Source organism: Corvus cornix, chromosome 8 (genome assembly GCF_000738735.6).
Source record: "Corvus cornix cornix isolate S_Up_H32 chromosome 8, ASM73873v5, whole genome shotgun sequence".
Lineage (NCBI taxonomy): Eukaryota > Metazoa > Chordata > Aves > Passeriformes > Corvidae > Corvus > Corvus cornix.
Genome location: NC_046338.1, coordinates 6,749,337 through 6,777,172, shown reverse-complemented (window position 1 = coordinate 6,777,172; position 27,836 = coordinate 6,749,337). Strand labels below are relative to the sequence as shown.

General features: G+C 36.0%; 1 protein-coding gene across 5 annotated transcripts in view; it reads right to left on the bottom strand.

Moving 5' to 3' along the window:
- Positions 1 to 27,836, bottom strand: part of BEND5 (BEN domain containing 5) — an 885,667-nt gene that overhangs the window by 827,232 nt on the left and 30,599 nt on the right. For all 5 annotated transcript variants that reach the window (XM_039556517.1, XM_039556513.1, XM_039556516.1 and 2 more), the window contains exon 3: positions 11,755 to 11,879. In XM_039556517.1, the coding sequence (XP_039412451.1) occupies positions 11,755 to 11,879 (125 nt within the window). The remainder of the gene's footprint in view (positions 1 to 11,754; positions 11,880 to 27,836) is intronic.

Genomic DNA, 27,836 nt, shown 5'->3' with positions numbered 1-27,836 from the left:
ATTTCATAAATTGTAAGGGTCTGTACAAATGGGAATGTATTTTAATACAGAAAACTTGACACTATCACTGCACTTTTCTTCAAAAATATTCTTTTCTTTCTTTGACATTTTTTTGGCTTACACAACAGGGTGCCAAACATTTGTGACAGCTTACAATAGAAAAACAATATTGCTTTTAGTTAACAATGTTAGCTATGAATATATATTGACAGCATTTTCACTGCAGATTTGCTGCCAACATAATACAAAGCAAATAGCATTCAATATGTTGGAACACTCAGGGGAATTAAAGAGTTTCAAAAACAAATTTATGGCATTAGGTGCTGAATGCTAAATCTAATGAAAATGCAAATTCAGAAGTATCTCCTGCACATACTTCATGCAAAGGAACACAGATTGGCAAAGTGATAAAATTAAGATTGTTTAAGTCAGGAGAAAATTATGTTAAAATGCCTCTGCTTGTTTGGCTTTTGATAAAGCCAGTTTTACCACAAAGATTAATATTTTTCCAAAATTCTTTCTGCTTTTCTTCCTTGAAGTATATCAGAGAGAGATCATAAAAAAACCTCTGAATTCAAAATGTTCCCAAATGTTTTGAGAAAATACAAATACATCATTGTATAATTTTAATATTTGTAGCTTCACTACTAATCATATACAAACCCAAGCATCACTGTTCCCTTGAAACAACAGAAGCTGGGTTTTCCTTCCAAGTCTGTACGTTTATTATTATGTACAAAACCAGCAAAGGAGTGCAGAGAAATTATGATTTAAATCTTATTAAAATACAGCAATGTACTGCAACGTTGTAGTCTCATCTCCTATATATTAAAATGTATTTGTTAAACCAAACATTTATTGACTGTACTTTATAACTGACATGACACTAGTAGTGTTTAAACCATTTACAAAGAAAATTCATGCCGGTTAACAATACCACAATGCCAAGAAAGCAAAAATTGATCAGATTTTGTAGCTCTGGAATATAATTTTTTATTTATTTTTAGGTGAACTTAATATTTATCATCACTGACCTATAAGAAACTGTTCAACACTTCTATCTAACAGTCCTTGTAAGACATGAAAATATTATGTAAGTTTTAAAATAACTTGTTTAGATAGATATAAAATTACATTTTAATAAAAACAAATTCTTCATAGGTTGCACTCTGGTATTACTGAAGGCATTTTGTACTCTAAATAACAAAGAAAAAAAGGAAAAGGAAAAAGAAAAAGTATATGTAGAACAATATTTGGGTTTAAGCACTGAAGTGTAAAATTGTTCTAATCCATAGTTATCAAACCCACTATAACACACAGAAATTTATGAATTTCAGGTTTATTAGAAAGCTGAATGAAACATTTTAGGATTAAGCTTGGCCATCACACACAGTTTTCCATGAGACTCACACTACTTGCATTATAGAATAGCCTAAACTGCAAAATTATACAGTACTTCCCACTCTGGTGAGAGAGCCACAACTCTACATTTAGATTTGCAAAGGAAAATCAGGAGATGCAAAGCTTCACTTTTGCTAAGCTACGAATTTCCAAACACACTTTCGAGCTCACCCAGTGCAATATGGACCCGTATTCTATAAGCATCAAAGGAGCGGATTTTTTAGAAGCTGAAAGACTCTTAAAATGGTGAAGATGGAGTAAACACAGTTAATTTGTTAACATCTACTCTGTCTCTTTTCACTAACTGTCAAGGAAATCATATTTTACATTTTTTTTCAGAATGTGCTTGGAAAGGATTTCCCAGTAACCTACACTAAATTTCACTGAAGGGTGACAACAGAAATCAATATGTGTCTCTGAAGAATAATCTAGCCAAACATTTACATTTAGAAAATTCATTTGTATCTATGCATGAAAAATTCCTGGCAAAAAAAAAAAGAAATTATCTCTCTGCATACATGCCATCTCTCTGTATAGGCTGATTTTTATAATGAACAGGCTTTAAATCAATAAAATAAATATATTTAACTCCATGTAAAATAACAATTGACCCAGGTAGGTAACTATATTAACCTCTGCTTCGAAGAAATCCTTCTGCAGCCATAGGGAAGAGACAACCCACAAGGAACAGCTATTGTAGTTTCATCCTGGATATTCCAAAGCCATGGAATTGCCATTCCACATGCCTGCCAGGAAGGATGTTCAGTTTAATCTGGCTATTGAGGCGATTCTAAACCTAACACTGGAGGTACTCAGCATCACTGTCAAATTTGCAGGGCCAGGCAAGGCCCTGCCATGGACCCCACATACTCTGTAGTCCTCTGATTGTGGGATTAGTTTTGCCCACAGAGTTCACAGATCAGAACACGAACACACAACAAGCTGCAAAGCTGCAGTTCTGCTTCCCTGCATCACCCCGAATATGACATGGACCTGCATGAAACCATGCAAAGGGAAAGTAAAACCTGCTAGGAGAACCTGCACATTGACGTAATAGGTTACTTTTATTAAAGTTGTAATAAACATCTTCTGTGTAGCTTCATGTGAATTTCCAGAGGGACAATGAACACAACACCCTTCAAAAATTATGCTATCCAACTAGAAAAAAAAATAAGTGTTCTGTAGAGGACTACCAGTTCAAGAAAATTTGCCACGCCAATAAAAGCTGATTACAATGTTCAAGGTTAAAGCTCTGAATTCATGGACTTTGGTGTTCAGTAGGACCATATGTACATTAAATGGGCAAAAATTTTGGTAACAACGCTCTTCTCAAAGTTGAAAATTATAATCAGGAAGTGGTTGTCCAATTTGTTGTCTCTTACCTTGGAAAATTATTAGGGAAAAAAGAGACTGGTAAACAGAAGCCACAACCCTGCTCAGTGACTGGCTTAGAGAAAACAAATGTTTTGGGGCAGATTATTTGTATTCCTCATACCAAGCTACTAAAAGCTTCAGAAAGATTATCCTTTCTATTACAATGTAAACGCCATTCAACAACATGCAGTAGATTTAGCAGAAATACATGCAGTTGTTTTAAATGTGTTCCACTGTATATACATCCTCTAGTAAAAGGAGTAATAAAAAACTCATTTCTACTTGAAAAAACCTGCCGAGTTTTAGTACTTACATAACATAATGCATATTTAGACTATCATGTTATTCTGTAAAAGATGTCCAAACAAGATGATTTGATGTTGGAATAGTCATCTCAGAACAACCAGAGCAATGCAAGGTAAAATAATTGTCAAGTCAATCTCTAGCTTACACTTTATTGCAGAAATAAATTGAACTCTGCTCTAGCTTTTTGACACGTAATTCTGATACTAATGGGTTCAAATCCATTTCTCTTTGCTCTCCTTCCTAACAGGAAGCCTTATGTAATACTGTGTCAGAAATCTACCAGTTAGTGGCTAATGTTTCCCTTAAATAAAAAGTCTCTGCCTGTAATAGTATTAACAGCTGCCATCAGTTTACAGTAATGAGCCACAGTTCATCATGGTAGTGCTACTATGAAAATTAGAAGCTTCCATGGAGCTTCTCAATTCACAAAAAAAATTACCAGAGCCATCCTGAGCTGTGGTGTAACAGCAGATGTTGCTAATCCAGGGTGTACAGGTCAAAGCCTAAACTGGGGGAACTGTACTCAGTCATCAGAATCACTCAGCTTATTATTCTGTGTTATATATAAAAAATACAGGAGCTCTATTTTGAGAGTCAGTTTATAAACTCAGTGTTAATTTTCCTTAATTTCTCAAAGCAAAAAATTGCACAGTCATTTCACAGAGTATTTCCCAGCTTCTTCAATTGATAAATTAAAATATATTTTGCTGGAAGAACATAATAATTTAACTATATAGAATGCAATATCTCGGGTAACCTATAGAGTTGTCCAGTTTTAATTAACAGTAAAAACAAAAAAACCAAAAAGCTACAAATCATGGCATTTTAATTTTATTTGCTCCCTAAAAAAATGAAAGTGTTTATCTTAGTGCTTGATAGCTCCAGAGTTTTATAAACTAAGCATATACTTATAAGAACTATAGCAAAGGAAAAAAATATTTAATTGAGATCAGGATGGGATTTTTCTGCAGCATTTAGCATTTTAGGAACTTTGCTCCCTCTGAAATCAATGGGAGACATTGATTATTCTGAATTTTAAAAATTTAAAATTACTCTGAATTTAAAAGATAAGAAAATCCAAAAGAAGGAAAGTTTAAAACATTTCATCTTCACTTCTTCAACGTATGCTTCCACATTCTGATATGAAGACTGTTCAGTAATAAAAGAAAAAAGAAACAAATTTGCATGGAAGACAATTCACTCTGTAACTAAAAAGGGGAGTATTTAATCAGAAATCAGAAAGGTCTTAAACTGAAAGAAAAGTAAGCATGTCACATCACTGACATCGAGATCATCACAGCGCTGATTTTGTTTATGACATCTATAAAGTATTTTTGACATTTTGAGTGACAGACGCCACCATCATAGGAAATTAAGCACACCTGGCCATTAGTTTCCTGTAGGCAAAAGCCACTGTTAAATCAGAAGCATACAGTATGTATGCAATAATTACTGAACACTGGCATCTGAGATGTTCTTACAGACACCTGGAACAGAAAAGGTTTATGAATTTAACACTGGCTTGCCAAGAGTGAATATTTCACCAGGACAGACAGTGTTCTGGTAATGCTGAGTATTTTCTGTGTTTACCAACCCACCTGCATTCATTACTTTTCAAAGGATGATACCTGTCATGACAGCTTTGGATAATTTCATGGAGATGCGCACTATATTGCACTTACCAAAGTTTCACATGCACCCTCAATCTATTCTAAGCACAACTGAATTATTGATCCAAAATAAAATTATACATACTTGAAAGGATTCCAACTTGGAAGAATCATCATTTATAAATCTAATTTTATACATGACCAATATAAGCACAAGTTTCCAAAATGGTAACATTATTTTTCTTCAAAACTGCAGTATGTTCAATTGATTTTTCTTTTTTTAAATGTTGAGACACACATGTAATCTATTTTAAATGTCATCACTTTGTTTCTTATTTAATTATCATTTCATATGGCTTCCTCAGTAAGTGAATGATTACCTCAACTGCTACAGGTATCATCTAACTCTATGCACTTTTGACTTACAATAAAACTGTACCACTTTCCAACACAGGGATCAGGAAAGCTACTTTTAAAAATACAAGGGCTCCTTTGAAACAATCCATTTTGTGCTATAATACAGACTTCAGATAATTCAAACCCTTCCCTTACAAAAAGTTTCAGACCCATATTACCAGGTGCTATGGTACCACAAGGTCTTACAAAAATTTCATCATGATTCTGCCTCCATCCTTCTTTCTCCCATTTTTTTTCAAGTTGAAGGACATGTGCTACTCAAAGACATAATCTGCTTTTCCTGTGGTAAAGCTGTTACTAAAAAGATATTGTCCAAATGCAGTCACCTCAGCCTCTCATGTTTCAAGGCAGACAGACAGATATGTGTGCATATACTTATATATAAAATATACATATGCACTCAAATACAGCTTTAAAGGATTTGGCCAGTGCAGGATATGCAGTGCAACATTGTAGTACACAGGGATTAGATTAAACGAAAACCAACTTGAAGTCCAGACTTCTGCTGCTTCTAAATTCTGAAAGGAATCCCAGAGGATGTAAACACATAACTCTTATTTTGCTCAACTGTTGTCATATTTGCTAGTGAACACCAGAGAATTTTCAGTGAAACCATTCTCTAATTCGGATCAATTTTTTTTACTTGATTTTTCCTGATTAAAACGTTTCAAGACAGCTTTGCCTCCTTTTTAATCTTTCTTAGAAAAATGATTATAACTTCAACCTTTATGCAGCATTTGCCTTTCTCCAAGGAAAAATAAATCATGATATGACATGACATGATAATGATGAATGATAATGACTGACAAACCCAGCAACCTTAGATGCATGTCAAAGTTTAAATCTTGACCAAGTTCAGCCACAAGAACTGAAATCCACTACCTGGTAGCTAAGAAAAAGGAAAAACTTCACTCACATATGAAGCAAATAAAAAATTGATACTGCTCTAACTAAATCAATACTAAAACTACAGTAAGCTGTGAATGAAAAGTTATAGGAGTTATGCTACTCACAGTTTCATCTTAAAGTCAAAATGGCAATGTGAGCTGGTACTGTGAGCTGATACTCATTTATTTATTTATACTCTTGAATATAGATGGTTCTCAAGAAAAGTATCAGAAGCAAGGAAAAAAAATTAATTTATATGACAAAACAAAAAACTGGGACATGAAAAAGATCAGGTTTTGTCTACCTGTGTAAGCAGTGACTAAAATACCAAAATACAGGAAGAGTCGGATGTCTCTTTCTAGAGTGCTAAAATTTTACATAAGAGTACATGAAGATGGGTAACAGCTGAGGGCCTCCTAAACAGGCAAAATTCAAATAATCTAGTGATTCTCCTTGTAAATTATTATAAACAGCTATTTAGAGAGCTTACAGGAGCTGACCAGAAGAGGATTAATAAATAATTAATGTAAATTATTAATAAATGAGTGATATATACTGCATTTATTAAGAAGGTATCTGCAATGAAACACATTAAAGAAATTATGCATTTAAGATTTGTTAGGAATTGTTGCAAAAAATGCTTTATTCATTCACTTCAAATGTATTCACTTCAAAATTTCAGAACTGTACTCTTTCATAAAAACATGCCCTTTTACATATGCATTTTCCAAAGCTAGGTAAGTGCAATATAGCCTTTAATGCACTGCAAAGAAAATATCTGTCTTCTCAAATGAGAAGCTGGAAAGACTATAAGACTTCATAAAGTATCTTGATACCAATAACTTAAATCCCCAAATGACAGGACAGCAAAGCTTGTCTTCTTAAGAAGAAGAAAGTAAAAAGGTAGCCTGTTTCCAACTTTAGCCTGCTTTTGATGTCATCTTCACTCCATCTTACTTTGGATGCAGCTTCTGCAGGAATTAACCGCACAGACTGAGTTCTTAGGTCAGAAAAAGAGGTTGAGTACCTCAAATCATGCCTGCTTTTCTTTCTTTCCCCCTTCTTCTCCAAAATGTGTCAGTTGGTATAAAGAGAGGCATCTCCTCTCCCTATAAACAATCACAGCTGTAACATCATAAAGAAGCAGTTGTCTGCTAAGGATCACTGAGTTGTTTTAGGACAGTAAGAAGAGGCCTGAACATATTATAAAATCTACTGTCAATAATAAATCTTTCCTGAAAATCTAATCAATTAAAGACAACAGAGATCTTACAGCCTTCTATATTTTACAAAACAGTGTAGGACAAAAAACCATAAAACTCTACAATGACAGCTCCATGCATTCATAATAATGTCCATCTATGATAATCTCTTGTCTTACCTGGGCATCCTGTTTAAATTTCTGAAGAATAGGCTATCCTTTTTCCTGATCCATACCCATACATAACAAAAACCCCAAAAAAATTCATGAGTCAAAATTCTAGTTTCAGTCCAACAGAAACTGAAGTAACAGAGAGAATGCCTTTGAAGTAAATAACATTTGGTTCCTCGATTTTAACCTCAATCTGGATTGATTTATTAACTGTAAGTAATGATCAAATCCTAGCTGCCAAATATCCATTCGTCTCCTCTATCCTTCTTGGTATATTTTGTCAGTACCTTTGCGATGAAGAACTCCAAATGTGTTTATCAACACTTACAGAACAAAATTTGGCACTATTAGGAAACCCCTTCTGTTGGAAATTCTTTTTTTAATCTCAGTGAAAATACCATTTCTCAACATGATTCATCAGACAGCAGAGCTGCTCAGGGTACACACACACACACAGAATTTGTCATGAGGCCTAGATGTGCATTGCTTAGTGGTGTAATATGGCTGCTGCGTGTTAAATCAAAAATCCTCAAATATTGTCAATCCTTTCATGGCTTTCTTGTATTTAACTCTTACCTCTTCTCAAATTGCTCAAAAGCAAATTTTCCAGGACAAAGATCATCTTTTTTTGGTGTGGTTATAGTATCTGGAAGAGGGAGTGTCAATCACTGGAGAAGAATTTCTGTCTATGGCCCTCAAGAACAATAATCATTCTTTTCACCTGTAAAATCCTCCCATATTGGTATACCAGTATGTTTTTTATTATCACACGTACACACATTTCTTTTTTTCCCAAAAAGCTCAAATGAATCACTGTTAGTAATAGCATTAAAGCCATTCTAGCTCAGAGGTAAACTTGCACCTGAAGCACTGTGTATTTAAAATACTTGAAATGCAATTGGGAGATGAAATTTGTCCATCCAATTTCCGGCTGCACGGAGAAGAAATTTAGCAAAATCATAGATGGCGTTTTAAGGGCCATGGCTGAAGTGAATAGGAAGGAAATCCTACCCAGTAAAGAGCATTATCAGGAATAGAGAGCAGCCTGTGACACGTATATAATTAGAGAAATTGGAGGCTTTGCCCATGAGACCATGTGTTCCACAGCAAATCCTATTTCCTTCACTCTCCCTTTCATGGATACGTGTAAATCATAAAAGTCTATGTGTTTTCCTTACATGTAACATATCAGTTTCTTTTTTTCTTTTCCAATATTGGTGTTAATTGAATTCACCAAACAAGGAACAAAAAACATCATAGCTCAGATCTTTTTAGACCAACTGACTTGCAAGTCAGAAACCATATAAGTAGACCAAAGGAACATATTTTACATCTTGCAGGTATCTTATATGATGGTTCTTTTCCCCCCATAAATGTAAGGCATTAGCTACTTTTTTTAATCTTTTTTCCATGTTATAAAAAGTATAAAATAAAACTGACAACATAAGATGTCTTACGTAGAAGTCCAAGTCATAAGGAGGAAGAAATTAATTTACCAACTTCCAAATTAAAAAGAGTCTGTTGGTTCTACTTCAACATAGGGAAGTGAACATCAAATAAACCAAGTTCATAATAACATTCTAAAAATAATTCTGGAAATATTAGGGCTGTCACTGGCATGGTACAGAACTTAGCTCTATTACCTGTGAAGCACAACAGTAACCTCAGACATACGTAACAGGAGCAAGGAAGCAATCACTCCGAAAAAGACTTCTGTATGATAGGGAAAAACAAATTAGGCCTGAGTTTCCATAGTGATACAGCAACAAAAGGCTGCTGCAATTTCCAGCTGTCTATAGTGAGGCAGTAACAGAGAAAAGGCACTAGAGCCCCTTCTCTGTAAATTGGGATTAGCACACTCAGAATTATCCATTAAATTTTAGTTCCGCACTATAAAGAAAATATTGAAGGAACTGGAAGAGGAAGAATAACAATAAAAACAAGAAGTTCTGCAAGAAGCAAAATTACTAAATGCTATGGATTTGGATTTCATGGTTGGATTCTCTGGTATCTTAAAAATGCAAATTCCAATGAGTACTTTCTCCTATTCATCTCCTCTGTGGATTCTCTGATGTTTAATAAGAAATGATCTCATACTATAGCCTGTCTGCCAGTGGGAACACTAATGGGTCTCTTGCCCATCTGGCAGCCTGTTTTCCTGAAACTTACAGGAATTCCTGTCCAGTGGTGCTGAAACTGGCCAAGAGTTAAGAAGCTATTGAGGGAGAAAAGAGAGGAGAGGGATCAGCAGCCATAAAAAAACCTAGGCCAGCAAGCAGACAGTGTGATCATATAAGCTTTGCTTCCTTGGGAAACTGGGCTAATTATCAGAAGACTGAAAGATTCACTTACAATGAAAGTCCAAAGGCCCCAAAGCAGAAAAATACTTAAAAGGTAAAGTGGTCTATTGGATATAGGGCTGAAAGAACCAAACATGATAGCTAGGTTGAGACACAAATGATGAGGAATGTTATAATTTACAGAAATATAAATGTTAGCCAGGGATGATGAGGATTTATTTGTACCAAGAGGAGTTATTACTAAGCAGAATTGCAACCGGGAATTGTGGGATTAAATAAAGGAAAGCTTTAGGCTAAAAATCAAGCAACACTGTAAGTGAGAGGAGTCTATAAAACAGTTTTGAGACATAGGAAATGGAAGCTCCACGACTTAAGAAAATTAAAACTGGAATGCAAAGAACCTGTTTTCTTATGGAACAATAATGCATGGATGGTAAAATTGGCTGGAACGTCTAACTGGTCTTTCTTTTCATTTATCAGTAGATTAATAAAACAAAATAATGCACTAATAGATCATATATAAAACAAAAGTAGCTACTCTTTATGAGTTCTCATCCAAATGGCTAAAACCAGACCTAATACATATAAATGTATAGGTGTGCCTTCCTCGGACATTGCCTATATAATACATCAAAAATAAATACAATAGGATGCAGGTAATGATTTATAGAGGGCTATTAAAATATCTACTCCTACACATAATGTGATCAAAGGTACTCTGTATTAGTGCAACATTTTTAAGCAGTACTGAATAGTTTGGGTTTCATTGTTACTGTTTTCTAGGAAAACATAAAATAAATTAATCAAAATGCAGAAAACAGATTGCATTACACTGAATGTTTGATGTAGCAACTTCTAACTTTCATTTAATATAGCTGAGCTGCAATGACTAATGCTGCCCATGGCCTGTAGTACAAAGACCTAAAAAGGGTTCCAGACTAGATTACATCCAGGCAGGTCCCATTTTAACGGAAATTGGAGAGATGAGAAAAAGATTATAGGAGCACACATTATAAAAACAGACCTCACAAGCCAAACTTAATAGTGAAACCACTCTCTTTCATGTAGACAATTATGAAAACAAATATCCTGTAAGCACTAGATATATATTGTATCTTTCTACCTGATCTCTTTGCCTCCTTGAGACAGATTCCCATTCATCTCATGACTATATAATTTGATCATAGTTGGGTAAGGCACAGCAGGGGAAAGGGTCTGTCTGATAAAGTATCAGGCTCCAGGACGATAGATAAACAATTTCATCATTTCCAGTTGTAACAGGAATGGTACAGTGGTGGATACTAAGATATTAGTCTCGTAGGAATACACATATCAAGCTTCTGCAGTTTTTTTCTCTTACTAAATATGTTTTATTTCCAATAAGTAAAAATGACAGACTGATCCTGATAAACTAAGGCAGGCCACCAGAACAAAATTCAAGGTGCTTGTGAAAAGTGAAATGAAATCCCTTTTTTATTTTTCAATGTGAGTATATAACTTTGTAATTACACAAGTGAAAAAATAGAGCAAGGAAGTTTCTTTCTCAAGGGGAATTTTTACTGCAAAAAAACATTATTTAAAAGTAAGTGAAACAGTTGCCTATCAATTTGCTTCACATTTAAACCTCCTCTTTCACAAGCGACACGTTGGCAAGCAACTCCTCTGCTACAAGTCACTAGGGAAATGCCTGTTTGCAAAGCTACCTCATTGTTCTACATGTATTAAATGAAGGCTTGAGTGATAATATTTGAACAGCTATGATGGACTTTTTTGGTACATTAACACACATATTCAGTTGGAATGCAAAAACACAAATACATGGCAGCCATTACTAATACCAGTTCTGTTAGTTGGCAAAGCTTATACTGTCTGCAGTTACCTCCTGTCTTGCATTGCTGAAAAGGACAGTCATACCATACCAATGCTGATACCTGCTTTATTTTATTTGTAAAAATTCAAACAAAGATATATTTTAGAGCAATTTTTAGTTCGCAAACCCTGGGTGTCATCTTTTTTGTTAAAGAAAATACATTCTGAAGTAAGCAATTTTTAAAGCTATCATACCATCTAATTTATTATCACTTACCTGCGATTCTTTCACGTTTTCCACAGTGAAGTTGAACCAGACTCGGAAGCGTGGGTTGCAGGTATCTGGCCTAATGAAGAGGTCATATTCAAACTCCGTGACATGGTCCACCCGGCCAAGGTTCCCTACCAAGGACAGATGAAACAGGATGTGTTTTAATGAATGGCTGATCAACTCCCCAGGAACTACACTGAGAAAAGTTTTTAAAACTTCTACCTCTGTTGGTCAAAATATGCAAGTACAAAAGGCCTCGCAGCAGTTCAGAATTATTTTTTAAAAGGCCTTTTTTAAAGGCCTAACTGTAGTCATAGAATAAAATACATAGCAGTAAGCTACATGCATATGAATACACCAAAAAGAAGACAACACAGATTTTTATTACTCAATCAAATTGACCTTTTGTCTCCTCTTATCTGAATATTCCAATTATGTGTCCTAATATCCTTTTAATTGCTTCCTTTTTCTTTTTTTCCCTTTTCTAATTATGCCTCTGCACCTCTTTTAGCCCCCACCTGTATGGATTTCTTTCTTCCCAATTGCTGCTCTTGTTCAACCCCCTGTAACATTAAAGCCCCCAGATTTCCCCCTGGCCCCTCTGGCTGTTCCTCTGAGCATCCCTCTCTCCACACAGATGGTCCAGCCTTCATCTCCTCTGTGATACAAAAACCATCTCAGTCCTTTTCCTTTACCATTTACAGCCACTATCACCTCCTTCCAAAGACACAAATGAGATTTTGCCTCAGCTTGTTCCTAGTGAATTTCATGGAATAGTATTTTTAAGTATAGTCAGAGCTACATTGTCCCCTATGGCATTATTCAGCAGGCAACCACACTGGCTATAGAAATGAAGTTCAGCACTGGGAAAACCCACTAAGTGCTTTTAAATTGCTAAAATGGCATTTTTCCTTTGAAGTGTGCCAAGATTTTTAGAGACAGGGTTTAGACTGTCCATTTCATTTATACACTACAAAAATAAGACTACATTTTCCTGATCCAATCCAAAACCCATCTCATCAGGTCTTGTAAGACAGGGCCATGTTTTAGCTTGCATGCTAAATTATATTTCTTTCAAAAAAGTAGCACTGAAAACCTGGGTTTATGGTTTCAAATATATTTTGGGGTTGGAAATATACTGTTGGGTTCTAATGTGTATTTATAAGGCTATTTGAGCTAAACAATTCCCTGCTCAGCAAGTCCCACTGCAGTCAATAGGACTGTTCTCTAGTAACACGCTGCTCAATACTAGCACAAGCAGCAAAATTCAGCTGATCTGCTGCTCTGGGCTGGAAAAGAAGCAGGAAAAAGACATTTTTAATTCTGTTTATCAATATTTCCAGGATTTCTACCTCATCCTAAATTGTTTCTGGCTTTACTAATGTAACATGTTTAATCTTCCCTATTTTTAATGTTATCCTCTACTTTCCTACCCACATGCTTCTTTTCAGAAGAAAATTCTCTCCACTGCTTCCTTCTGCAGAGCTTCACTCCACACTCTCAATCTGTTCCTGAGGGCTCGCCTCAAGGAGACACTTAGCATTGGAAATATTGGAAAAACCAGCCCTTTTACAGAGCCAGAATGCCTCTGCCAAACATATATATAATGTCACCTGCTGTGGCAGGGGTCGGTGCCCAGGTGCCGGCAGGGGGGCTGCAGGCCCAGCTCTTGGAGAGGCCGCGCTGCCCCTGCCCATTCCAGCCTTTTCCTGACACTCCCAGCCGACTCCAGAACGGCCTCACCCATGGCCCAGCCCACACCCTCAGCCCAGCGGGTGAAAATGTGTCCAGTGAAGGGCAAAATCCTACACAGGCAGAGGGGCGAGGGAGCCTGAGGAGAACCGGGGATTGAGGAGGAGGAGGAGGAGGGAAGGGGGTGCCCTGGGAGCCAGGACAGAGACTCCCCTGTGTGTCCTGTGGGGAGAGGCTGGAGCAGGTGGATGTCTCCTGGAGGAGCACTGGCCCACAGAGGACCAGGCGCTCCTGACAGGACTGCGGCCCTGGGAGGGGAAGGGAAAGGCCCAGGGTGGAGCAGGGGAGCAAGAAAGGATCAGCGGCAGAGTGCTGACCCCAGCCCTCAGCCCCTTGCACTGCTTCTTGTGTGGGGAAGTTGATCCTGGGAAATGGGGAAGGGCAGGGAGAAGGCATTGTTTTAATTTCTCTTTGATTTTTACTATGCAAACCTATTTTAACGGGCAATAAATTAGTCTCCCCACAGCGGAGTCCGTTTTGCCTGTGGAGGCCTCTGGTGAGCGACCTCCCTGTCTGCACCTCAACCCATGAGCTTTTTCACCTTATTTTCACCCCTGTCCTGGTGAGGAGTGTGGGTGAGAGAGTGCTGGGTGGGCAAGGCCAACCCACCACAGCTCCTGGCTTTAGCTGAAGTCCCTGACACATCTGAGCGCACGTTTTGCCACAGGGGTCAGACCCATCACTTATTGACAACTGAGTTCAAACCTTAACGTAAACCATGATTTCCTACAGATTATTATCCAAAGTAAATAAGAATGGTAAAACCAAGCAATTGCATAGTAATACCTTTAATTAAGTGACTTCATTTTGCTGTATTTTTCATTAAATGCCTTGCGTAAATGACATAGCTGGGATAATAATATTCCTTGGATATTTCAGGATTTAGGTGGTCCAAGGTATTCATCCCAAAAGTTTAGATTCCAGTTGCCTCATAGGTCACAGATTAAGGTCTCTCTGGACAAAGTTTGGTGTGTGGATGTCCTGAGCCAGCCTGAGCTGTGCACGGAATCCTGGCAGATTCTCTAGGGTTAAGGCAGCAGGCTGGATGAACACAGATGGTGGACTAGGTCCATCTTGTAAACAAATATTTATACCTGCCTCCCAGCAATCTCAGCAATTCCAGGTACGGATTATCTGCAGCACAGAGCAGAGGTGCAAATTTTGATGGAATTACTCCCAAAGAAGGACACAGAAGCAATTAAATTCATATTTAAAGTTCAAAGACCATTAAAAACTTGTACTGCATGGCATAGGAAACTAAAAGATTATTAAGTGAATAATTAGAACAAAATGAGACCTTGATTTTGACCTTTTGCACATTTCAGTTCCTTTTTCAACATCAAGCTAACTTGAAGTGGATGGGGAACAGATGAATCACTTAGAACCACTTTGCAGAGTCCACAGGATCCCTAAACCAGCACTGGAGAATTGTACTGATGTCAAGGGAATCGTGGATGGTGAAGAGCTGGTGTGCTGGAGCCACTGCCATCCAGTCTGCTCTGGAAAACCCATCTCAAATCCAGCAGAACCCTTAAAATTTAATCAATGGTGTGCTAATAACCCCAATATTGTTTTCTCTTTTGATTTGAATACTCCTGCGCTGGTTTGAGACAAATTTGGAGGAAATTTGTCCCTTCACGCCCTTCACTCCTAATGCAGTATTTTTTCCTTCTGTGGGTTTATTAGTTTATTATTAGTTTTTGCCTCTTACCAGGGTCCTTCAAAACACACATCAGCTGCCATTGTCACCTGCAGCCCTTTGCAGTTTGGTGTCATTTGGACATTTCATTAGCCCACTATTTCTTGTCTGTCCTCCAGATGCTAAAGAGGCTGAATTGAGCACTAATGCCTTCGGTAACTAATTCAACAAGTTCCTCATGCTCAATAGACTATTGTTTGTAATATCACAGCCTTTGCTCACAATCTGTCAGCCTAATTTCAGCCCACATAGCAATGTCATTAAACAAGACGGCAGTTTTGGTACAAAGAAGCCAAGAACTGTAGGAACAAAACACCTCCTCGCTTTAAGAGATGCTTTGTAGAAAACTGATAAAGCCACAGAAGAACATTTCTTGGTGTCCAAGAAAGGATATAAACTTCCCAATGTTAATCTCATAAACAAACTGAACAGGTTTTTGTACTGCTTTCACAGCGCTGTAGTCATGGGCAATTGATTTATTCTAATGGATGAGAATTATATTCCAATACCACAGGTAACACAGTGACATGCATTAGAAACTATGGAACAGGAATTAAAACATTGATTACAGCATTCCATTTAGATATTAAGCCATTTTCACACTGAATATAAACATTTTTTCTTAAGTGCAAATCACTTCCAAGCTGATTTTTTTTTAATATCTGTAAAAGGTTCCATAAATTTTTTTTTCTTGCCTTTTTGCTAAATATATAGCAAGAGAGGAAACTATTGAGTAAGTGGGTAGACAGCAAGTGCCTCTTGTGTCCCAGGAATCTCTGTGCAATTCCACAATGCATACCCTGTGCTTTGTAGTACCTGCAGCCAACAGTTTCTGTGCTGAAATGATGACAAATGTAAGAGAAAGCCAGATAGAACCAATTTTGTGTAATGTACCTACCAACAGTTTTCAGTCATGATACAACCACTGTACAACCCTTCATGTGCACAGTTCTTATTCCGTGTACATTGCCAGTCTGGTAATTTGTGATAGCAGTAAAAGAGTCTGTTCACATCCCCATTGGTTAAGTATATTCTTTTACAATCAGAGAAAAACGTCTCACACTACTAAAACATCAGCTTTGCTTTACTTCACTTTGAGTTCATGCCCACATGAACTCATCACCACTCCATTCCATAAATACAGAAGTCATATATATGAGATTATACAGCATTTTCCAAAGCCTCATCACTCCATATCTTGTGATTAGCACTATGTTTGGGGGTAACATTACAAAACACAAGATATTAATGTTATTGAAGGTACATGTATGATTAATGAACTGATTGAGTAACATGACCTGCAAGGGAAAAAAAACAACAACATTATGAGCAATAAAATCTGAACTGGTTGGCATTCTAAGATAATTCTTGTTTAACTTTTTTTTTAATAATCTAGGTGCACATCTGGATGTCAAATAACTTTCTGACTATATCTTAAAAGTAAAACAAGCAATTTATTAGGGTAGCCAGCACTTTGCAAAACACTTTGGATTTTCTCTCCTATGCACTCTGAAATTAGTTGCAGGGTTTTTTTCTATTATTATTTTACTTTACAGAAATATTAGCACAGATCTTTTTAAACTGATGGGAAGATGTGAACAAATCAAATTCCCAAATGTCTATAAGCTGACTTTCACTTAGCCTTGGGGTTTGTTTTTAAGACACACTCAATTTTCAGTCACAGTTCTGTTCAATACTCTTAGCATACTGAGAAAAGAGGAGACATACTTTCCTTTAATCATTCAAGCTGAAATTCCTAATTATATTTGCTTAAATTGCTTTACAGAGTAATGTTTAGTGCAATGCTCTCAAAATGTGAATAGTGAAAGGGGTCAATAGCATGTTTCAAGTTTCTTTAAAAGTCAGAAAAAAGCCCAATGATACTATTTTATTAATCATGCAACATACACTTAGTCCTCATAAAATATTAATGTATATTGCTTCCTACATCAATAAAAAGTGTACTTTACACAAAGAAAGAAAACCTGCTTAAGAAAACGCTAGCTAAAGTCACTAAACATTCTAACAATTATCATAAAAATGCTAGAAAATAAAATATAGATATGTTAAGCAATCCTAAAATCTTCTTAAACCACACATTGTGCTTGCCTACAGAGAATTTTTAAGATGAAAAATAGACCTTGAGGGTCTTAGACAAGCCTGAGGCAATATAAAGAAAAAGGTCAAACACTCTGCTAAAAAGGACCGTTATCTTCAGAACAACAACTTATCAGCCAGCTTGCAGCCCTGCTTATTTACAGTTATTGGTCCCAGAGGAAGTGCACTTCAGCGCAGGGCGCGATTACTTTGTAATGAGTTTGCCAGAAATGGTAAAGGAAACTAATTTGTAACAATGTGCTGTTCCCGGCACATGAACTTTCTCAGACACTTTTTTTTGTCCGGCCATGAATAACTAACTTCAAGCCTCCCTAATAAGCAGTGAAAACAGAAGTGCTCTAAACCCGACTGAGTCGCGAGCGTAAATGTGCTGAAATATCAGTGATTATCCCTCTCAGCTGTCCATTACAGTACTCATGATGACCACCAATTCCCCTGTGGTGGATGTATAGAATGCAGGTTTCAGGGGGTGGATTTGCACATGAAAATTAACACCATTTGGAAGAAAATAGCCTGCACCTGTCACAGATTAGCAACAAAAGGTCAAATGCCTCCTTTTACACCTAGAGCACTTGCATATTGTATGCCTTGCTTATAGGAGCCTAATTCTAGTTTCTTAATTCAGAAAAGTGAGCACCATGGTGAACTGAGGAGAAAAAAAGAATTAAATCTTGGCTAAAAGCTATCAATAAATCTATTGATCAAGATACATATGAATGGAAGTAGCTGAGGCAATCTCTGTCTCTAAAAGAGGTAGTTTTTCAAAAGAGAATTACACAAAGTGCTCTTCTGTTTTTGTCAATATGCTGCCAGGTTTTGAAATGCTATTTTTCATCCACACAATAAAAATCTTGACAAGTAAGCAATAGAAAATCACTAATACACTTGCAGCTGCATTTCAATCTATACAAATTCTTTAAACAAAAACAACCAAGGAACAGATTGGAATATACATCATTTTCAGTTGAACCTGGGATCAAGTCCAAGATAGCCAAACAGCATTAATCTATATTTCATGCAACTCTGTATTTCACAAAATAAGGTAAAATGTTGAATATGGAATACTCTTGATGGAATTCATCCTTATAGATCATAAAACACATTGAGATGATAATGCAAAGAAATTTCATCAATATGTTCTAAATGGAACAGGAACTACAGGGACTGAGATCTGTAAAAACTTCTCTCAACTGAAAGATTAGGTATCTTCTGAAAGGAGTGCATCTAGGAATATCAGATGTAAATTCCCACTTGCTTTATGGTCTTTGTCTGCGAAAAGAATTCATAAAAAATAGTTCGGCAATAAGTCCTAAAGAACTTCTAAATAGTATTTGAATTCTAAATAGAAAAAGAAAAATCTAATTAAATAGTGATGATCTCTAACACCCACAACAATTTTTGCATCATGTCCTAGATTCCTGCCCAGAGCATACATCAGCTCAAGATATCTGAAACGACAAAGCACGTGATTTGAAAAAAGACCATACCATAAAAAAAAAAATATATAACACCTGCAAATTATAGTTTAAATTATTAAAATTGCACATATCAAGCTCTGCAACACAAAGTAATATCTACACTGCCACAGTTAAATCAATGTTCTGCAGAAAAATCCTCAGTACTCTTCAGCAATATAGTATTCTTTTAGAAACCTGATGTTTCAGTTAAAACCATAGCATGACCACTCTTGGTCAAAATCCAGACTGCCAGACTGCCTGGTCAAGACTATCAAACAGGCAAAGTATTTCAACAGTACATGGCTCGAAAAGCTGGATGTTTCAGACTTGATTTGCAGTCTCTTTTCTATCTTCCCTCCTCAATTAAGCAAGTTGAAATTGTTGTTTCCATTATATTTTAAGTTTTTATCAATAGTGACATCCAAAGAACAGCAAATCCGTAGTTTTTGTGAAAAATGCATGGGAACAATGACTTAGGTCTTAGCAGCAGTAAAAGGCCAGGTCCTATCTCTGCAAAGGGTAAATCAGGATATAGAGCTCACAGGGGCTGAGAAATTCTGATTGAGCTTTTATTGTAAGCAGACGATGTGATAAAATCTAATTGTGACTGACAGCACATGAAAATTCTAGCTTTACATTTTTCTTGGTTATCTATGTAAACAACATTAAAATAAATGGTATTTTTGGGGTATATGTAATTTATGGATCTCTATTTGTTTCTTTGTTTCTTCAGGCATTGCTCTTAATTCATAACTATGAGAGCCTGCTCTGATTTTCCACACCTTTTCAAGATCACACTCTGAGTTCCACTTTCCCCAGTACTTTTCCTCCCAAGTGATAAGTAAGGTGCACTAGATGCATTTCCTGGGGGCATTCTGCCCACAGGCCCTGGGAACACAGTTACTGCTTCTCAGTGGTCCCAAACAAGTGTAATGAATAAATCTTTAATTCCTTTGTATTGGGTTAAATTGCAGAAATATTAATGATGTGTAGCCTAGACCAAAACACCCACAGGAGTTTTATAAATTAAAACTTTTATCTGAATTAGAGTAGGAGGTAGAATTGTCTTCCACACAGAAAATTAAGGGAATTGAAAACCTTTAAGAAAGAATAAGGTTGAAAAAGGAGAGAATCATAAACGATCTTAAATCTATTCGTTGAATATAAAAGAAAGAGGGGTGGGATGGGCAATGCCATGATTTACTTTACTAAAAAAGTTACAAAAAGATTCTCATATATCAGGAGTCAGGACAGTCCTGCCATTGGATAGCTTTAGGATGAATTCTTCCTTTCAGAAATAAATACTTTTCTTGGTCACAGGTGTTTGAATGATGTCTGGGCAAAGGGAAAGGGAGAATAGTGGAATTAAAATTTATTAAGTAGGTTTGATCTCCCTCCTGCAATGAAAATACTATTACAGAGATTTCACATTATAAATAACTGTAAAGTTCTAGCAGGTGTTAATCCCAAAGGCCACATACTGACATCACTTACAACTTTCTTTTATAGTCCAGGAGAGTAAACAATGCAATTTAGAAAGACAACACAAGCAGCTAGAACTAGAATATTTTCTGTCTTTTTATGTTCATTAGGTAAGGCAGTCTTAATGGTGATCCCAGTTTAGAGCACAATGAAAAACAGCAACAAGTATTCCTGAATATTTAGTGATCATGATTGCTCAACAACCACTATGAGCAAAGTAGCACAATACACATATCCCTGTTAATATTACAAAGACCATTGTGTAAACAGCAGGCTTCCTTATGTATTAAGAAATTATGCAACACAATCTTGCTGAAAGAATTCAATAGTTTTGATCAAATGAGATTGATATTTAATCACTTGCAGCCAAAGAGCCTTATTTCAAAATTGCCCTTTTCAATAAAAACTAACGCTTTCAGTTAAAGGACCTAAAAAACGTGGTGCTGCAAAGAATAAAATGTCAATGTTCACCGTGTAGGGAAATTGTAAAGGATAGATAAAATGGAGTCAGTCTCTTGACTCCTTCTCCTACATCTGTGAGAGTCTTATGAATTACAGAAATATCAGCAGAGCCCAAGACTGCAGGACAAATGCTCCAAAAACTCACAAAATCATGTACATACGCAAACTGGCAGTGGTAAAGCAGCAAAGCATCAACTTAGTAGGGAGTGTCAAGAGTGCTTAAAAATCAGAGGCCCATGCCCTAAGATGGCCATTGCACACCCACTACACCAAATCCACCAAATCCCCAGAAAAACAGATTTCTCTTCTCCCTCTTTATCAATTCCCCAAAGGCCTCCAATGACAGATGGGCAGTTATTTATCCACAGCAGTGAACCTTTGTTAAAGGAAAATCAGAATACAAAGAGGTTTTGCATTAGTGTCATGAAACTCAGCTTTCTTTAACAAAGCGTGTGCTCCCAAAATGGGTCTCTCACGGCTGTGCTTGTACCACATCTTTCAGAGCAGAGCTCTTAAAGGAAAAGCATTTGGGGAAATTTCTGTCTGGAAGTCACTTAGCATATAATGGGTGCTATTCTAAATAAATAATTAATAAGTTAATAAATAAATTATAACAACGTCTGCAGCCTTTACCACAGAAGCAACCAGCAAGGCAGATGAGGGGATAGAAACTGCGGTACCACAGTGGGATGTACCATCACTGGTGTGTCACAGTGAAACATGTTCTAAATACTGACTTGGTTGGGGCCTGGTGCTCAGTGTACACCACTGAAATCTGTTGCTCTCTATAGCCTCTGACGTAAAACATTCTCATATTTACCTGCTGCCTAGACGGCACAGGTGTGCAAAAAAAGAATTAAAAATGGCTAAAAATGTTAAAAGCTGCATATTCTTTATTCTTAAGTACAACACAGCAGTCCTACTTATGTAATGCTTCCTACTCAATATATTCATCATTTTGCAAAGACCCTGAGAATTCTTGTAATGCAAAAGAGAAGAAAGTTCTTTCATCCTACAAGGGAGGATATTCCTGTTGATTTATTCCTGCACAGTAATGCTGTAATTCTGCATTTGGCCTAGTTTGGTGCCTTATACACAGAATCACCATTTTTCCAGGGGAAACCTTCCAAAGTGTAACTACAGACGGACACTTGAATAAAAATGGAAATCTTAATCATTTTGGAGACCTATAGTTATATTATATCCTCAAGGACTTCTCAAAAGTCACCAGAGCTGTAAATAAAATCAGAGGTTTTTTATTAAAGAGTATTAATGGAAAAGTTCCAGGTATTGCCTTATAAAAGAATCTTGCTTTTTGAGACGGATCCTGGATAAAAACGTTCTTTAACTAATAAATTACTGGGTTTATAGCTAAAACTTTCTTTGTCACATAAAAAAAAAATCCTTAAAAAAAGGTACTGTAAGGATAGACTTTCCATACAAGTACTGAATCTGAATAATATCTGTCCTACATACAGCTTTTGCAGAAGAAACAATCTTATTTTAGTTTATTATAAAACTGAATTTGATTCTCTATGCCATTATCAATCTAGTCACAAAAACAGTTTGGGGGCTAGAAATGTTATTCTCATTCAATACATTAATCCCATCATTTCATTGCCTAAAAGTGGTATCTTACCATATAATCTCCATGATAAAATTTACAGATAGACTTCCCTGCAGTCTGGGTACATTTTTAGCCATTTCATCAGATTAGACTGATACACAACTTTTCTGCTCATCTCCTCCTCCTCCTCTGTAGCTCCTGCTCTGACATTCTTTTGTAGAACAAGGGGATTTCGCTACTTTTCTCTTTATTATACAGCATTTTGATCCTTCTGTAGGTAATGGAACTTCCTCCTGTATTTTCACTTATATAATTTTCTGACTCCTGTGTCTTGCTATTTTCCTTTCCTCCAGACACCAGCCTGTTCTGGAGGCCCCCCTTGATTTTCAGACCTACCAGTATTTAGGAAATGCCAATACTGTTCATATCCTAACTACAATATGTTGGTTTGTTTTTATAATGCTGCTAGAATTTATACAGGCCTTTGTAGCTGTACCCACATGGATGTTAAAGAAAACTGCTTACCCTCATTTGTCTTTGTTTAGTTAAAGCTTAAATTAGACCTTAAAAAACTATCTAGTTGATGTTATTTTTTCAATCAGAAGTGATAATTTAAATATTGACATTTTAGATGGCACCAACATGTTTTTGATTACTGCTATGGTTACAATGGTTTTTTATATCTGAATGTCTGTCTTAATTTTGTTGGGGTTTTGGTGGTTTTTTGGTTTTTTTTATTTTGCTGAATCCAGATGCATTTCCTTTTATTTCAAAGTATTTCTATGTTTGTAGTAAATTAAACATTAATCTTTCTCTGCAAATGTCAAGTGATATTTAAATGTTTTTCTGGCAGATAAATGATTATTAATATTAATGCAATAAAATCACTGCTCTTTGTCCTTTCTTTGATATTTAAGAAAAAATTAAGAATGTCAAAACAGTTCTGCAAAAAGAGAATTCATTGGTCTACCATCCACTCTTCATTAGCCTGAGAGGTAAAAAAATTACTGATCTTGTGAGACAATGTGTTTATAGAATCAGAAAGGATTGAAAATGAATTACTCTATCAGTGGTAGAGTGTGTATCACTTCAATGTGAAAATGCCTTGTTAAAGTTCATTTTAATTTAAAGCCCCCTTTTGTCATTCAAAAAGCTTTAGCACAACGAAAGAATCTTTGTCACTTTCATAATTAGCCCCTCTTGCACTAAATGAGAATAAAATCTGATCAGAAGTCCATACAGGCAAGGTCATAAATCAAAGAGAAAAGCTCCACAACAGTCCTGTAAGATGTCCAAAGGCACACACAGCTTGGAATTAAAGCACTGTAGTCAGGATCCACTCCCAGAAACACAGCACAAAAAAAGCCCCAATAATATCTGTTTGACAGGCTAAATTTATCTCCATATTCTGTAGCCCTATAAACACAGTTTGCTGTTTAGGTACAAAAGCAATTTCAGCACCAAGGACAATCCAGGAAAGCAAACAGCTGTTAAAGTGCTACTATCGCCATTTGCCAAGCAAAGTCAAATTAATTTAACTTAATGCTCTCACTTCAAACTGTGGCAGTAAAACAAAAAAAAAAAATGCCATATATGATAATTGTCATAAAGCAGGAACAAAAGTTGTATTAACAGAAAAAACTCCTTAGGAAATAGAGTTTAATTTTATACCCAGAGTGAGTATGCAGCTCCGCTCAAATTTAAACTGGATTTTATTCAACTTATTTTCATTTTCAGAGGAAAGTAAAAAGAAATTTTGAAAGATGCAATAAAATTCTCAACCTTGGACAGTTATGGAGAGAGTGACAGCACATCACTCTCTCTACTCAGGGATGATCAGAACACCAACAGATATCCAAGCCATCAACATATTATTTTACTCCCCGTGTTAACTCAGAATGAGGATTTCATCAGAAAGTGATGCCTAAAACATGGGGAGAGAGGAGGGCAAGGCAAGGGCAAGGGAGGAAGTTGAGGGGATGACTCTTATAAAGTGGTAGCCAGCAATGAAATTTGTATTCTACAATAGATACCCCTTCTACAATTCCATGTATTATGTTAACACTAAATGCTAATCTTAAATTTTAATCAGATGGGGTATTTTTAAAGTAGCTACATCCATCCAAACAGGAATTTTCATGAAAATGCACATTCACATCTATAAAGTCTACATATATGTGTAGACATTTGTATTTGTATATCCCTACCTTCAAATACACTGCTGTGTACAGTAAAATTGTGCAACTTTCCTCTATGAGATTTTGGATTTTAACAGTATTTTGTCTGCAGAACCAAGCTGTTAAAGTCCTATCTCTAACCATGCAAACACCAAACTACTTTCAAAGGAATGGCTTGTTTCGAGGGTGTGTTTGCTTACATGTCTGTCATATGTTCCCGAAATTTCATGTTACAATAATTATATAATGATAATTATATAATTCAGTTCCACATATCTGGAGACATATGGAGTCAGCCTGCTAAGCAACAGATTGAAGAGCATCAGTGTGACAAAAAGAGAGCACTGCCTTTCTCCATCCTCCTACAATCTCACGCTTTAGTTCACTAACATTGAGCTTCTCACGTTGGTTCAGGTAGTGAGCACTCAAGTTTCCCCCTGGACACAGCCCCCCGTGCTTGAGACACAAAAGAAATGTAATTTCCCTTGTTTCTCAGACATACAGGTATCTAACAGGTGCAATTTGCCAACTCTCATACAGGCAAAGCAAGCCTGGGAACTGTGACAAGGGTGTGCGGGTGATTAGAGAAAGAAAATGGATTTAAGATGGATGGGATGAGCATCTAAGTCAGACATACTATTGAAATTGAACTGCCTAGATCTTTTTTCTTATAAGTGAGTATTCCAAAAAGCCAATAAAGCTTTTAAACAAAAAGTAGGCTTTTTTACAATATAATAAACTAGATTAATTGGCTTTTAAATACAGAAAACTCAAAATGACTAAGTATGAAGGAACAAAAATCAGAACAGAACTCCCTTGCCCACTCTGCTCCTGCTATACTTTTCACCTTTATCTGAATTTCCCAAAATGCAGAGGAAACTATGGTTTTAAAGCCAATCACATCACACACTGACTTTTTCCACTCTTCTAATAATTCTTTGATATCCAGAAGTTTCTAGCCTACCAAGACGCCCACTTAAGCTTGATTTAGGATTCTAATTAAGTGGATTAAAATTAAATTTTCTTTTATTTGACTGTATCTCCAAATTTTTTCTCACTGGGTTTCTGTTTGGTAGGAACATATTTTTCCAAAAAGAAAAAAAAATAAATCTAAAAAAACGGAAAGATTTAGATTTTCAAAATAGACAACATTTTTTTTGCAAATTATTTTATAAAGCCAGAAAACAAATCAATATTTCTAAAGCAATTAGTACTTAAATATCTTTACTGTGATTGTTGGGCTGTATTATTGTTTCTCATGGACATGAAGTAACCTTGATCAATTATACAGATCCAATGTTGCTTTTGACTCTTCAAAGGCAGGGACATACACACACTTAGCAGTATTATTTCTATTCAAAATTAGGCTGAATTTCTAAAGAGGGGTGCCAATTTATGTAAGAATCTAAAGAAATAGCAAAACTTTTCAGTTAAAAATAACAACTACTTTTGTTACATATTATGTTTTACTTCTATTTTACTAGTATATCCCAACAATACAAGAAGCTGCTGATATAATAATATAAGCTCTTTAAAACACAATTCAAATTAACTATGAGATAAAGGGGTTAATTAAAATTACTTCTTTAAATGTATCCATGGTTAATTTCAACTTTGTTTGAGTCTATATGTAGGTGCTTTACAACACATTCATTCCCTATGACATACACAAATCTTTTTCTTATTAAATGCATTGGAAAGTTCTCATACATTATGAAACAGTGGGCAAGGAGTTACAAAACAATTATCATTTTAAGAAGCTAGAAATTATTTGTGGTTCCTAATTTTAATAATATTCTAGTACTTTAACCTCAATAACATGTATTTCTTTCGTTTATTTACTTGGCAGTAAAAAATCAGATATTTAACGTGTTAGTAAAAAAATTTTTACATGTTACTATCAAGAGTGAAAAACTTTAAATAACGAAATTAACAAATGTCACTAGCTTTAGACAAATAGACCTGCTTTTTCAAAAGCCAGTCTTCAAAACCAGGAACTTTTATAAACTCTGTGTATTCATTTTCATATTTTTACCATACTGACAGGAAAACGTTATCTCTGTGACTGAAAGATGACTTTCTGTCACACTGCTGATGTGAAAGGCAGTCAGAAACTGAAGGACCTTTGGCTTTAGAATATCCCAGACTCACAAGAAACATGGCAGTCCCACTGTCCCCTCTGAGGATGGGAATAGTTTATACTTCGGGAATTTTAATTAGAATTTAAAAGATTTCCAATTCTGAACAGGTGGGCAGCTTCTTATAGCTACTAGGATGGCAGGAGTGCTGTAAATATCAATTTATAAACTCTTTAACAAATAAGAATATGAACAGAGGATAGCAGGAAACATGAAGGGCTAGCACCTATATTTTCATTTTTTTTAATCTAATTTTTGTAGTCAGCAAAGTGATTTTGTTAAGGTCATATAAAACTTCACCTGCAAAAAGAACTTCTATACACGCTGAGGGATTTGGCCTCAGTGCACAGAACCAGGGATTCCAGAGTCACATGGATATTCAAGCTTCTTTTTTCCTCTTTCTCTCATTATTTTTGCATTTGCTGCTGCATTTTGCTGTTCCTCAAGGCCTCGAACCCACCCTGGAATAGAACCCACACCAGCCCTCACCCTGAGCACACTGAATTACAAGAGTGTGGTCCAAGGTGGCACCACCTGTGTGTGTCACACCACAGGGCAGTGACACTGCCCATGGCTCCCATATTGAACTGAGCCTCCACATTCCTCTGCAAGGCACTGGACAACATCAGGACACATCAGGACATTCTTCCACTATCATCCAGCAAAGAATAATAATAAACATGGAGGAAAGATTGGCTATCAATTTTTAGGGGGCTCTGTTACTGCAAGACAAGATCATTTTGTAGGACTAGACAGGTTAATTAAGAATACTACTAATAAAGAAGTTTATTTTATTTGGTTAGATTTTCTTGGTGGTGAAGTCTTTCTGCAGGATTTGAAATAATTCACAAACATTATCTTTCCAATATAACATCCACAGTAAAATGACATTGGATTTCATATTAATCAGCCAATGCTGAATTTTCTCCATATTTTCTAGTTCATACACTGTGGAATTTCATTTTGTTAAAATATACTAGCCTATATTTGCTCTCACTATGGATTCATGTAGATAAAAAAGACCAAATCACAATTATCAAATTATAATAATACAACTTTCTGATTTCAGCATTCTTCCTTTCTCAGAAGAACCAACAATTTAACATATGTCTTCTAGTTATTATTATCGGTTAGCAAAGCTTGTTACAGTACTGTCAAAGAACACAATATTGCTTTTCTCCTCATCTAGGTTAAATCAGCCAAAACTGAATAGGTTGCAAAAGATAATGCTTGTTC